Source organism: Meles meles, chromosome 20, assembly GCF_922984935.1.
Source record: "Meles meles chromosome 20, mMelMel3.1 paternal haplotype, whole genome shotgun sequence".
Classification (NCBI taxonomy): domain Eukaryota; kingdom Metazoa; phylum Chordata; class Mammalia; order Carnivora; family Mustelidae; genus Meles; species Meles meles.
In genome coordinates, this window is record NC_060085.1 from 18406837 (window position 1) to 18420824 (window position 13988).

At 49.4% G+C, this 13988-nt stretch overlaps 1 protein-coding gene across 3 annotated transcripts; it reads left to right on the top strand.

Annotated features, from left to right (window-relative positions):
- Positions 1-502: 502 nt before the first annotated feature.
- On the top strand, positions 503-13796 carry LOC123932277 (ATR interacting protein). Of its 3 annotated transcripts, none has more exons than XM_045990062.1 (14): positions 503-768; positions 3075-3205; positions 3885-4055; positions 5659-5777; positions 6914-7071; positions 7896-7997; positions 8313-8442; positions 8665-9345; positions 11880-12016; positions 12175-12266; positions 12719-12799; positions 13004-13256; positions 13520-13556; positions 13639-13764. In XM_045990062.1, coding segments are annotated over exons 1-14 (2340 nt in total). In that variant the 5' UTR covers positions 503-521; the 3' UTR covers positions 13640-13764. The 3 variants fall into 3 exon arrangements, with proteins under 3 accessions (XP_045846018.1, XP_045846017.1, XP_045846016.1); XM_045990061.1 differs by having other exon boundaries at positions 13660-13759; XM_045990060.1 differs by lacking the exon at positions 13520-13556 and having other exon boundaries at positions 13660-13796.
- Positions 13797-13988: the final 192 nt, after the last annotated feature.

Here is a 13988-nt window from a genome sequence, read left to right on the forward strand (position 1 = left end):
AAGAGGACCTCTGGGTATGTGAGAGGTGAGTCCGGCGGGAGGAAAACAGCAAAGTCGCAGAGACCAAACCCCTGAACACTGCCTGTCACGATTCACAAGTGTACGTGTGAATGTCAGGGCAGACTCCACCGCGGCTGCGCGGAGGGGGCGCAGAGCCACCCGCGCTGTAAGGCTGGTAAGGCTCGGCCCGGCCCCCTGGTAACGCGGCCCGCGCAGCACACATCCCGCCGAAGACCCACGCAGACCCACGGAGACCCGGCCACCGGTACCAGAGTGCCCAACAGAGCTGGGCTGGGGGGCGGGACTCCACCGAGAAAAGCCCGCTCTCAGCGGAGCACGGCGACGCGTTCGGATTAGGTCATCCTTCCGCGCCCGCTGGCTGGCAACCGATTGGCCCGTGGGCTCGGGGGCGTGGCCCTAGCGGCTGAGGCGAGCGGCGGCGCGCGGGCGGTTGGTCCGCGATCCGACCTCGCGGCGACCAGGCCTTCCTCGGGTGCTCTCGGACAGTGGCCGGCGGAAGCATGGCTGGAACCCCCGCGCCGAGCAGCAGGAGGCGGAGCGGGCTACCGGCGCCTGGCCCTGGCCCTCCGCCCAGCACCGGGCACCCTCCGACCAAGAGAGCCCGGGGCTTCCCAGCGGCCGCCGTCCCGGACCCCGAAGACCCGTTCGGCGCGCACGGGGATTTCACTGCCGATGACCTGGAGGAACTCGACACCCTCGCGTCGCAGGCCCTGAGCCAGTGCCCGGCCGCTGCTCGGGACGTGTCCAGTGAGTGCGCTTCGGGGCCTTTCCCCGGAGGGTGGTGCAGACCTCGCCAGACCTCCCTGATGGCTTCGGAACCCCCCAGAGACCGCTGCCCCGGTGTCCTGCACCCACACTGCCCTCCTTAAAATATAGGAATGGCTTCCTTTAAGCAGTGGTTGTGCCTCAGAAGGTCTTTTGATTTCGGGGAGAAATGTATCAAGAATGTCAGCCAATTTGAAATATAGAAAATTAGGTTAACATTTTAGTTTATAAAGTTTGGACCACGAAGTTCTTGGTTCTAAGCAAAGATCCTTAGAACACGTCCTCCACCATCAGAATCATACCTACACATGGGAACTCATTCCTGTGACAGGTTTGGGAGGCTCTAGATCTAATGAATACCACTGCGCCCCCCCCCCCCCAACCCCCACTCCCGCTTGGGCCGCAAGAACATAAGAGAGGGGCCTGGCCGGGGCAAGAGATGAAAGAGATTTATTCCTTTATACAACCAGTAAGTTGTACTAGGTGCCCAAAACCTTAGGAACTGCAACATACTTAGCAATTAACAAAAGACAAAAAAACCCTCTTTCCTTCAGGAGCCTACATTTCTAGCTAGAGAAAGGTATGAAGTCTTGTGGAGCCCCAGAAAATGTTTTGAGGGCACATTGCATCTCTACTTGGGTATCTCACAGGTATCTTAAATCCCACACATTCACTTCCTGGAAACCCTGTCATTCTCCACTATTGCCAGCCTGGCATTTGGCAGAGTGGACATTCAGAAGATGTTCATTAATGGCTAAATATTCTGTACAACAGTGACTAGCACCACTCTCCATCAGAAGGCACAAGGCAATAGTTCCCTTTCCTTGACCATTTAATTCCTTTCCAAATCCTATAACTTCACCTTCTTAATCCACCTCGGGAATCCATTCTTTTTGCATCATCTCTACCATCTCCCTGATCTATGTTACAGTCACTGCTTCTGTTTGGACAATAATCTGATAAATTCTCCCCGTTTCCAGTCCCAACTCCCTGTAAGTCAGACTTTACACCACAGCCAGAGTGATCTTTACAGAACTCAAATCTGGCTGTGTCTCACACAGATAAAAGTGAACATCCCTACTGAAGCCCTTTAATGACTTCCCACTGCCTCTATTATAAAGATCAGAATCCTGGGATACCTGGGTGCCTCAGCTGGTTAAGCCTCTAACTCTTGATTTCAGCTCAGGGTCATGAGATTGAGCCCCACATCGGGCTCTGTGCTCAGCATGGAATCTGCTTGTCCCCCTCGCCCTGCTCCTCTCTACTTGTGTGCTCTCTCTCTCTCTCAAATAAATAAATAAATAAAATCTTAAAAAAAAAAAAAAAAGAGGGGTGCCTGGGTGGCTCAATGGGTTAAAGCCTCTGCCTTCGGCTCAGGGCATGATTCCAGGGTCCTGGGATCCAGCCCTGCATCCGGCTCTCTGTTCAGCAAGGAGCCTGCCTACCCCCCTCTCTCTGCCTGCCTCTAACTACTTGTGATCTGTCAAATCAATAAATCAATAAATCTTAAAAAAAAAAAAAAAAAAAGATCAAAATTCTTACCATGGCCTGCAAAGCTACTATGGCCTGGCCCTTTCCCACTCTTTCTGAGTTTGAGCTACACAATCTTCATTTCTTGAATTCTCCCTGCTTCTTTGCTGTTTCTTGTACATGGTGTTCTTTTCATCCATTTCCCCATTCCTCCTCATCTGCTTAAATTCTGCTCGTTCTTGAGCTCCGAGCTCAGTCATCACTTCCTTGGGAAGACTTCCAGTCATTCCTATTGGATCAAATCCCCCTTGGATAAGCTTTCCTATATTTGTTCTTTTGTGCAGCTCTTATCACAGTTGTAATTTTGCATTTGTGTGAATATTTTTGAATGTTCTATAAGCTCTGTGAGTGTAAGGACTGGATCCATTATGCTCACCGCTGTACCTTTAGAGACTAGATTGTGCCAGATGCTCAGTAGGTGTAGGTGTTGGTGTAGATAAAGGTGCTCAGTAAATATTGTTGAAAAATAGATCACCAACTTCTGATCAGTGAGGTCCCCACAACATGTTTTCAGCCTTCAGATGAGACTCTTAAAATTGGGGGTTGGGGGGAGTGGCAGGATCTGTTATTTTATAAGGATCATTTGTGAGCTTGATTCCTTTTCTTAGGTTGGAAAATAACTTCTTACTTTTTTTACTTTTTTTTTTTTAACTAGAACTTTCTCTAATTTGCTTTCAAGAGTGATTCTTTTCAGCATTGACCGACAAAAGTGGGAAAATGTTGGATTCTGAAAAGTATATGGGAACTGTTTTTTACAGATGTTCATAAGGTCCCCAGATTAGATGGGATGTCAAAAACTCCTGCAGGGAAAAACAGAGAATTTGTTCCAGTTCAAGATAATTTTGAATTAGAGGTACTTCAGGCACAATACAAAGAACTTAAAGAGAAGGTAAGTGACTTAACTTGTGGTTCTTATAGCTAACTTAATCACTTATGCATGTGTTATAAAGCATTGCACAGTAAGATATGTAAATGCTTTAAAACGAGAGTTCAAGATTCAGCCCCACAAAATGGAGGAAGGCTGGGGAGAGCCAGAAAATTCAGACTGAAAGAAACCAAATCCTGAGATTCCTAACAACTAGGCAAGAAAGGAAACAGTGTATACCAAATCCAAAAAGAGATACAAACTTTCTGTCATAGCACTGAGACAGATTTATAGCATATGTCTTATACAGGGGATACATCATAATGTTTGCTGTTTTCATTAGCAGTTTTACAAAAAAGCAGACATCGTTTATATGACCATCTGTAGGTCCTTAGGAAAACTAGGAATATAGTGTGAAATTCTGGAACTGTGAAGTGTGTGACCCAGATTGTTTAATACTTTAAGAACCTACAGAATCTGTATGTGTGAATGACAGTGTGTCCTTAAGCTAGCTTGCTGAATGTCAACTGTTCCACGAATGGGCCTGGTGGACCATGGAGACATCTAGTTGGTATGGATATATTTGGGGACTTCTGGTCTGTAGAACATGGTTTACATGTGCTTTTTCCATCTCCACAGCTATACAAGTACATATGTAATTTACCCTTGTAAGCTTTTCACAAGATTGATTTGGGATTTACAGATGAAAGCAATGGAAGAAGAAGTCCTCATTAAAAATGGAGAAATAAAAATTTTGCGGGACTCACTGCATCAGACAGAATCCATGCTAGAGGAACAGAGAAGATCACATTTCCTTCTTGAGCAAGAGAAAACTCAAGCACTTGGGGACAAAGAAAAGGAATTTTCCAAAAAGGTGAACTTTTTAATTTTTTTTCTTGTTCTGGGCACAAGAACAAGTGTTTTTTGCCTGTTCACTGAGTTCTGTTAGAAGCAATGACCAAAGTGTCTTTAAATCTCCCAGGAAGACTTCAACAGTTGTTTGTCTTAAATACTTTCTGCTATCAGTTAATTACATATACTTTTCTTCAGGCTCTGCATGTGGTTTGGAAAAGGACTTAGAAGAAACTGCTTTGCTGTGGTAGCTATGATAGTTGGTCTTGGCTGGAACAAATCAATAGCTTAGACTTTCCAGAAATAGGCTTAAGTAAGAGCTTTTTTGGTAGGTTAGAAACTCAATTGACCTAGCTTGGGCCAAAAGAAAACGTACTGACTTCCATAACTAAGTCTGGGAAAAAACAGGTGTGTGGGGGCCTTGAATGACTCAAGCCTTGCTGTGACTTGTCTTTCCTGTCTACTCTATAGACAGGCTCTATCCTTATGGTAAAGGATATGTTCTCCAGCAGCTCTTGGGCCCATATTTCATAGCTCCAAAGCAGACTGAATACTTGCCCCACCACCACCACCATCTCAGGGCTCTCATTGGTCTGACCTCAGTCAGGCGCCTGTCCCTGACCTAGTCACTGCAACCACAGAGATGATAGCACCTGTTTAAATCACACAGAGGTAGGGAAATGATTATTTATCGGGGCAGGGAGCTGCTGTTCCAGGGAGAAATTAGTAGGTGTCCTTACGTCACACCATTTTCCTTCAGCACTTTCCAAGGCTTCAATCTCAAGGACCTGGGTCTTGTTCTGCCATTCACTCAGCAAATTAGCAAACTTTAAAGAAGCACTAACCTGTGCCCTGCACTAACAGCAACAGTTGTCTCTCCACATGCATGATGGAAGAGCCAGGGAGTTGTAGGCAGACCAACCAGAGTTTGAATCCAGGCTTTCTCACATAGGAGTGGAGACCCCAGGGTAATGACTTAAGCTTTGTGACTCATTTCCATTATCTGTTCCAGGGAATAACTAGAAGGGTTGATGTAAGACTTAAACAGCCCTGCACTTGCCGGGAGTGCTGTGACTGGTACTATACTTGGCACGGAGAGTGTGCTCAGGGAGTCACAGCAGTTACTCTTGGCTGTAAGACGGAGCAGGTCTCCCCATGCTGCATGGGATTTGGGCAACATTTCCAAATCCTCTGCCCAGACTTTCAAGAAGACCTGGAATCGTACGCCACTATGTTCATCAAAAGATTGACATGTCACTGTGAGATACAGCACCTTGCCAGGCTCCAGGCTGGGCAGTCCACGTCCATCCTTCCTATTTAATCTCCCCAACCGTGAAGCCAGGTATTTGTGTTACAGATAAGCTAAAGTTCAGAGAGGCTGAGGAAATGGTATCTGAACCCTCACACACTACCTCGCAATAGTTCGGGTCAAAACGTCTTTCTAGAATACCATGCTGACTTTCAGGAAGAGGGCAAAAGCTTGATAGAAAGGACAACTGTGTCGCATCAGACTTTCATACTTATTTTCATGGTTTGTTTTCCTTTATGAGCTTGAGATTTGAAGTCCAGAGATAATTTTGCATGTAAGATGGGGTCACCAGGAGTATGTTGTTTTTGCCTTCCAGCTCCAATCATTGCAGTCTGAACTCCAGTTTAAAGATGCGGAGATGAATGAATTAAGGACAAAGCTTCAAAGCAGCGAACGAGCAAATAAATTGGCTGCTCCCTCTATTCCCCATATCAGGTAACGATGGTGCTGGAGAGAGAGTGGTTTTGCATGGTTTATAGAAAGTATGAATAAGGTCAGGCTAATCTTGATGAAGGCCATTTAAACTTTGCCATTTGAACACAGATCCTCTTTCCTAAAGGCCTTGAGGGTGGTTTAGATCAGGCTTGAAAGGTTTGGTGCATCACAGCATAAAGGCCTCACACTCCAGGAGGGCTTCCTCTCTGTAGGACTGTATACTCAGGACTAAAAAAGGCTGGAAAGATGCTCTCTGAACTTTTGGGGTGGGCCAGTCTTCATTTTTATGTAATTTGTTTCAAATAACTGATCTTGCCCCATGTATAATGTATTTCAGTCCCAACTACTTGGAACTTTTTTCTCATTTGCTGCCCTGGGACTTTTGTGCAACCGTCCCGCCTTTGCTACAGATGTGATCAGCTTGTTAATGGTCTTGTCCTGCCCCCTGCCTGCCGGAGAAGTCTGGCACACTGTTGATACCAGCCTTGAAATTTGAACAGTATGGGTCAGGGTGTCTTTTTCTGGTATTGGACAATCTGCTGTCTTTGCTCAAAATGGACAGGGTGTGAAATTGAACTCTCCTTGCCTTGCCTAGTCCAGGTCAGACAGGAGAGCAGAGGGGGTCCATCCTCACCTCCTCACACATCTCTGACAGAAAGGTCCTGGCGTTGCTTGATGTGCTCAGAGGGTTAAAACTGCTTCTCTAACACCAAGACCCTGGCACCGAAGAACTGGCTCGGTTTTCAAGTTGCAGGACACGACACGCCTTTTAATAGGCACTCTTTCTACTGAAAATCTCTGAATTCAGCCCCTGGGGACTATTGAATAAGAGGTTGTTCCACATTAATAAGGTATTTGGGTGGAATTGGAAACAGGACTAGAATTAAGGCCAGTATTTTGGGGTGATTAGAAGAAAATGGAGATGAAAGAGGTTTTCAACAATTTGGAACAAAATGCCTTGAATTTTGCACTGCTATCCTGATAAAAAATGACAAATATAAAATAGATAAAACCTTTGGTCCAAGCACCTAGACGAAAAGAGTTTAACATGTGAATAAGTTAGAAGTTTTATAACCAGGTATTTTAAATGGTTTTAGCAGAATCATTACTTTGCTTTCATAGTTAACTTTTTCCAGTCCTAGGAAAAGCCCTTCTGTGGCTGTAAAGCCAGAAGCATGTTCTCCACAGTTTGGAAAACCATCTTTCCCTACAAAGGAGTCTTTTAGTGCTAACATGTCCCTTCCCCACCCCTTCCAGACAGAGCCAGGATACAAGTCCCTGGTGGGCAGAGAGGGTAAGTCAGTCTGTCTCTCATCCATCGCTGTGTAATGAGCTATTCAGACTTGTGGCTTAAAACAAGGAGCATTTCTCCTGGTTCTGTGGAACAAGAGTGCCGACAGAGCACAGTGGGGGATGGTTTGTCTCTGTGGAGACGGCAGTCACGAAGGCTTGTCTGGGCTGGAAGATCTCTTTCAAAGCAGCTCACTCACATGACTGGCAGCAGAGTTCTCCACACGTGGGCCTCTCTACAGAGCTACTTGGATAACCTCATAACCTGGTGGACGGCTTCCTCTAGAGCTAACCGACCAGAGAGAGCCGGGTGGAAGCCAGCCCTTTTCTGGCCCAGCCGCAGAAGTCCCATAGCATCACTTCTGCCACATTCTGTTTGTTAGAAGCCGTGTTCAAGGGAAAGGAAACTAGGCCGCACCTTTTGAAGAGAAGTGTCTCTAGAATTTGCAGGCGTATTTTAAAACCTCCCCACTCAACATGCCAGAAACATAGCCAGTATAAAGGAACTTTCCTTTCCTTGTATGAGTTCCTGTTTTCCATGAGAAAGGCAAAATGTGAAGGTTATTGAGTTGCTCTGGCTCTTGTTTTAGTCCAAGGTTTCCAAGGTTGAGGAGGTGGAACAGTTTCTGTTTTAAACTCATGATGGGTCTCCTGGCTGGTCCGGTGCATAGAACACGCAACTCCTGATCCTAGAGTTACGAGTTCGAGCCCCACATTAAGGGTAGAGTTTACTTTAAAAAAAAAAAAAAGTTTAAAAACTCATTATGTTCAAGAGTTTCTGATATGCCTCTGCTTTCGCACTCAAGTTTTGATTCACATTTTATCTAGTTGTAGAGAATAAGAGCCACAGTCTGGGAGGTGACTCCATAAAGCAAGAAGAATCCCCTAAAAGTCTTATTGACAGCTGGATGCAGAGCTCAAACACTCAAGGTACCAGAACACCCCGCCCCTCGTGCAGGAGGCTGGCACAGCTCCGGTTGTCTTTGAATTGTCTTTGAGAACCAGCACCCCAGGCAGTCCTTCAGAGGGTCCCGGGGAGTGGTAGTCTGTGACTTAACCAGAAGACTGTAAACTAGACAGGGCCAAAGCAGGTGTGTCCCAGAGCCCTCAGCACCCACAGGGATCTCAGTGGAGCTGAAAGGCAGCGTAGAGGACAGTGTCTTAAGGAGCCTTCACTTTTCCTTCTGAAGCCTTAGAAAAGGCCTCCCTTGTCAGAACCTTCTAGAATTACCATGTCTTCTGCAGGTTCCATTTTGATAAACCTTCTCCTGAAGCAGCCTTTGATCCCAGGGTCATCCCTAGGTCTGTGCCACCTCCTGAGCAGTTGTTCCGAGGCTCCTATGAGTACCCTGCTGCAGCCCCCAGGGTTTGGCAGGTAAGCCTCAGACTCCTAAAAAGCTCATTTAGGAAGGAGTTCCCAGGAAGCAAGTCCCTTTCTGGTCCTGGCCAGCCTGGGAGGTCTATGTGCCCATGGCAGGGGTGGGCGGGGGTGGGGTGCAGTTTGGGAAACTAGAGAATTTGGCGGGCAGGTTGACTGAAGCCCTTGACCTTGTCTCTCATCTCATGCTTGTGTGTTTTCCTCTGTATTTACTGCTAGTACCTTGACTGGGATTTCAAGCCTGAGGACCACAGGTTCTCGCGATGGGTCATTGGCCCTGAGAGAAGCACAGAACCTGGCACTCACTGGACTGAATCTCATTGCCCGGGATGAAGGTGCCTGTGATGGAGACCCAGCAGAGGGCAGCAGAAGGGCCTTCCCACTCTGCCACCTTCCTGGAGCTGTGCATCTCCTCCCCCTGGTACAGTTCTTTATCGGCTTACACTGCCAGGCTCTGCAAGATTTGGCAGGAGCCAAGAGAAGTGGAGCGCCTGGGGACTCACCGACACGTTCCTCCTGCGTGAGCTCTGGGGGAGAGGCCAGCCTCGAGGACTCCCTTTGTAACCTGGAAGGCTTCTCTGTAGCATCCCTTACTGTTCTTCAGCACCTCGTGTGCCACAGCGGAGCGGTCGTCCACCGATTACTGTCCGATGCCGGGGTGGATTCTGCTGCTACGGAAGGAAACCAGAGCCTGGTTCACAGACAAGATCATGGGGATGTGTCCTCAGCCCCAAAGGGGCTTGCCAGTGACCAAGGCCAGCACCCACTACTGAAGATGCTTCTTTACCTGTTGACTTTCTCTTCTTCAGCAACAGGTCACCTTCAAGCCAGTGTCCTGAGCCAGTGTCTTACGATTTTGGTGAAATTAACTGAAAATGCTTCCTTTGATTTCCTGCCCAGGTACAACACAGCATGGCGTCATGATTCTTTGTGGGTCTTACCTGACCTCTTGAGGTCTATCCCATGGCCCTTATACTTTGCCCAATCTTGACTTATCTATACTTCTCAGTGCTAAGCATTGGTTTTATGTTGTGAGTCTTCATTCAAGGAGTTCCGAAGTAATGGAAAGTGGGGCCAGGTGGTAGGAGAACCAAGAAAGTGATTTAGGAAAACCAAGGAAGTGATTTATTTGGCTTAATTCTGCCTCTGTACAGCAGGTAAGCAAAAGACACATGTGATGAAAGAAGGCTTTTAGCTGCCATGGAAAAGCATCCAGTCCCCAGGACAGACAAAGGCTGAACCAAGAGCCTTGAACCTGGGCCATGGATCAGGTGAAGACCGCGAATCATACCACATTTAAGTTTGGTGGGGTTCCCTAAGGAAGCAGAGGGTGTAGGGTAGGTCTGCAGCCCATAAGCTGACCTTGCTGGGAATCTGCCCATCATCACCATGCCCCACTCTGGCACAAGTCATAGGTTACCTGCTCCTCTTAAGGTTTGTGGGAAGTGGTTGTGTAGTGAACCTAGCTTGTGAACACTGTAGTCATAATCCTAACTTGGGGTTCCAGAGCCTTGAGACCGGGAGGAACTGTAAACACCATTCACCTCATCCCCCATAGGATAATCCGATCTCCCCCTCAGCACACCACCAAGGCAGTTCCTCTTGGAAGTAACTCCACTGGCTGTACTTACCTTAAGCTTTTAGTCTCTGAGCTTAGCATACTTGCCTCCTAAAAACACTTCTGGATCCTGCTTTCCATTAGAGGATATTCTGGCTGGTCTAGTCCATGCTAACAGTAGTCCTCAGAGCTGTGGGCAGCATGGTGGGTTCAGAACCGTCACCCACGTGTGGTGGGTGCTATGGCTACGCACAGAGCTAGCTCATAGGGGCTGGTTGCTTGTTTCATAGGTATTGAATGAATGCCAGGAACCACTTCGTACCAGTCCTCTTGGTAGATAGACCATCATTCCATCCCTGTTGAGCTTATCCACAAGAACATGACAAAACAGCTAGTCAGGGGATGCTTACTATAGGCCAGACAGGTGCCTTCTGTTCACTAGCTCAGGGGACACCTCAGAGCCCTGCATCCCCACACCTAGCTGTAAGCACATGACTATGAATGGAGAGAGCATGCTCGGCAAGTTCCTTGACTTGCCCTTGATTATGATCTGACACCACCTCCCACTTGGTGCTTCTTGGTGTCAGAATTCCTACATCCTTGCAGGCCGAACCCCACTACCACACAGCTTCCTGTTCACCTTGGCATGAAAGCGAAGGACATGTGCCACTAAGGCTCTAACACAGTGTGCAGGGCAACACAAGTAGCCAGGCAGACAGCGGTCTCATAAAGGGCACTTTTACCCTAACCCTAACCCTCAGACCCATGTCTTCCTACTATATCTGGTGTAGCCATAGGTCATTCCCAGTTACTGGGTCATTCCTCGGTACTGGGATGGCAGTGGCTTTTGAGCAAAGAGGTCTCATCCCCAGCTCCAAGCAGAACAAGACTTGCATGTTCGGGGGCTTTGAAAAAAATTTTTTAAAAGAAGGCTGATGCTATCCAAAAATAATTTGGAAACCATTGTGTCATATATAAAGATGGATTTTTCTTGCAGATAGTTACAGGGACTTTGCAATAGGACGAGAGACCACTTATAATGATGAAAGTGGGTAATAACCAGGTTAAATCCCAGTTTCCCACAAAGTTCCATGCTCCCTGGTGACTGAACTGGCAGCTTATCCACTGAACAGAATCTGCTCTGAAATGACTTCACCCCAAATAGTGGGAACTTGCTTCCTGATTGGCATACTGAGAAATATTCTTAACCCTCAGTGGTGTGTGGTGAGACGCTACAGATGCGTGATGCATGAAAGGGGACACACAGAAGTGCCCCCTCCCCACCCACAAGATTGTGTGGGTTGAGCAAATGACGGTTGTCTCGGGACTTAGTTCCAAGTTCCTGTGCCGGAGAGACCTGGGGGAGAGTATGCCCAGAGCCCCTCACCCGTGCACGCTCCAAAGGGGCACCTGCTCCTATCTGGTGTTTTCAAAAACGGTCTGCTCAGCAAGTGATAAAAAAATCCAGCCCTAGCCAAGTCTGCATTTGTCACTTCTAGAACCTGGCCACTCCTTGGGTCGTAGGCTTGTAACTTTCACACCCAAGTTAAGGTAGGAAAGCTCCAGGAGCAGTGTCGAAGCCAGGCACTCCAGGTACAGGGAGGTGGCCCCCATCTACAGGTGGCACGGGGCCGGGTTAGGGCCTGTCCTCTCTAAGCCACAGCATTATGGCAGCGGAGGCTAGTACCCACTGGTTCACAGGAAGCGGATGTCCTAGCAAGCAGGTGGTAGTCGGCCAGCACTTGAACCCAGGTCTGAACCACAGCTCCTCCTCTCATCGCCTGCTCAAAATGTCCCGTTCCCTCTGGTGAAGAGTGAGGGTGAGTTGTGGGATGGGGTTATCAGTGTCCCCTCTCTCTGGGCCCCTGTGCTGTAGGTTCCAGTGTGTGTTCCCTGTGCTGCCACAGTGCCTCAGCCCTGAGAGCCCCCTGCCCAGCGTGCTGCTGACTGTCGAGCTCCTCTCTCTCCTGGCAGACCATGAGAAACTGGCGCCCCAGCTCTGTTCCCGCTCAGGTAGAGCAGGGCGGGGTGGGGGGGTGCTGCCGCTGCAGGCTGGCAGCGAGGGTGGGAGCAGGGACAGGTCAGAGGCCTCCTGACGGCTTCTGCAGCTTGTGCCCTGGGCTCTGGGTAAGAAGGGGGACCCTGAGTGAGAGGTGGGGCGTCCTTTTCAGAAGGCTGTCTCCTCCTGCTGCTGTACATGTACATCACATCAAGGCCTGACAAAGCAGCCGCGGACACACAGTGGCTTCAGCTAGAACAAGAGGTAAAATTTCCAGAGCCCCTTCTGTGACCTGCTTACCACCCCCCACGCCCTGCCACCTCAGGGCCTCTGTTCCTCCTTCTGGGGGGAACAGAGCTTTCATTCATTTTGGCAACAAGAGTTTACCTAGCTGCTAACAAAGGGAACTCAGTTTGGGGGCTCCACACTACACAAGCAATAAAGGTGGACCCCAGGGTGTCCTGGAACTTGTCAGAGTGGCCTGAGAACTGGTCCCACCCCTGGCTTTGGGGCCTAGAGGCAGGTGGGTCTCGGGTGAGACACAGGTGTTGTCCCTGAATCTAGCCTGGGAAGGTCCCACAGGACCATTTCTCGGACCCCATTGTACAGACAGGCAGTTGCTAAGGCAACTGGAGCACTCGGAGAAGCCTTAGAAAGCCCTCACTGTGATCAGGGTCTCATTCTACCACATATGGAACAGTCTGTTCTTGTTCTAGGCTGTGTGGCTCCTGGCTAAGCTTGGTGTGCAGAGTCCCTCCTCCCCAGTCACTGGCTCTAACTGCCAGTGCAACGTGGAGGTGAGTGCACGGGGGCCAGCAGCCTGGCAGCTCAGTCGGGGGATGAGGCGATCCTATGCAGGGGCCCCCTGCCCCTTCTAAACCTCATGCCCCTGCTCAGAACCCTTCTCACCTGGCGTGGCTAGGAAGGGTACTGTCCAGCTGAGCAGGTTAGTAGGGTACAGGAGCCCTGAGACCCAGCTTCAGTCTTTGCCCTCCCTGCAGGCAGTCCGAGCACTCACGGTGATGCTGCACAGACAGTGGCTGACAGTGCGGAGGGCTGGGGGGCCACCGAGGACGGACCAGCAGAAACGGACAGTGCGGTGCCTGCGGGACACGGTGCTCCTGCTGCACGGCCTGTCCCAGAAGGACAAGCTCTTCACTGTGCACTGTGTGGAGGTCCTGCATCAGTATGACCAGGTGATGCCAGGGGTCAGCATGCTGATTCGAGGGCTTCCTGACGTGGCAGACTGTGAAGGTAAGCCAGCAAGAGGACCCCTCTCTGTCCAGCCCGCATACGGTATTTCCCTGAAGTTCATGGACAGGTCAGACTTCCTGGCCTTAAGTCAGCAGTCTTCCTTCCAGCCTTGGCTCGCGCTGGGGTCCTACTTGCCTTACTGCTCTGGCTCCTCTCGGAGCATAGCAGGCTGCCTTTGCTTGTATCTGTCGAGTTGGCCTGGCAGCCATGGTTTTTCCAGAAACATCCCTGTCTGAATTGCCTTTGTATCACTTTGCTTGCAGTAGCTGAGGGAGCAAGGCCTGGGCGTGGAAGGGACTGGTTAGTTCCCACGGGCGTGGGGGAGGAGCGGTGGGTCTTCCCCCTCGCCCCTGTGCCCAGCACCTCTGGGCCTGCACCGTAGAACCCTGTTCTCTCTGCTCAGAGGCAGCCCTGGATGACCTCTGTGCCGCCGAAACCGATGTGGATGACCCTGAGATGGACTGCAGCTGAGGCCGCTGAACATTGAGCCACACGGTGGCACCAGAACCACTATTTTCCCCTCCGCTTCATCAGATTAAAAGCAGTGAAGGGCTGTTTGAGAACTCACCAGCCTTGTGATGTTTCCTGAGTCTGACCTGTGTCGCTGAGTGGGAGGGAGGGATGGAGCAGGAGCCAGACCCAAGGAAGGCTGATATCCTTCCTAAGCCTGGCTGGAGTTGAGACCTGTCCCCATGGTAACGAATCTGCCCTGAGGAAAGAGCACAGCCCTGC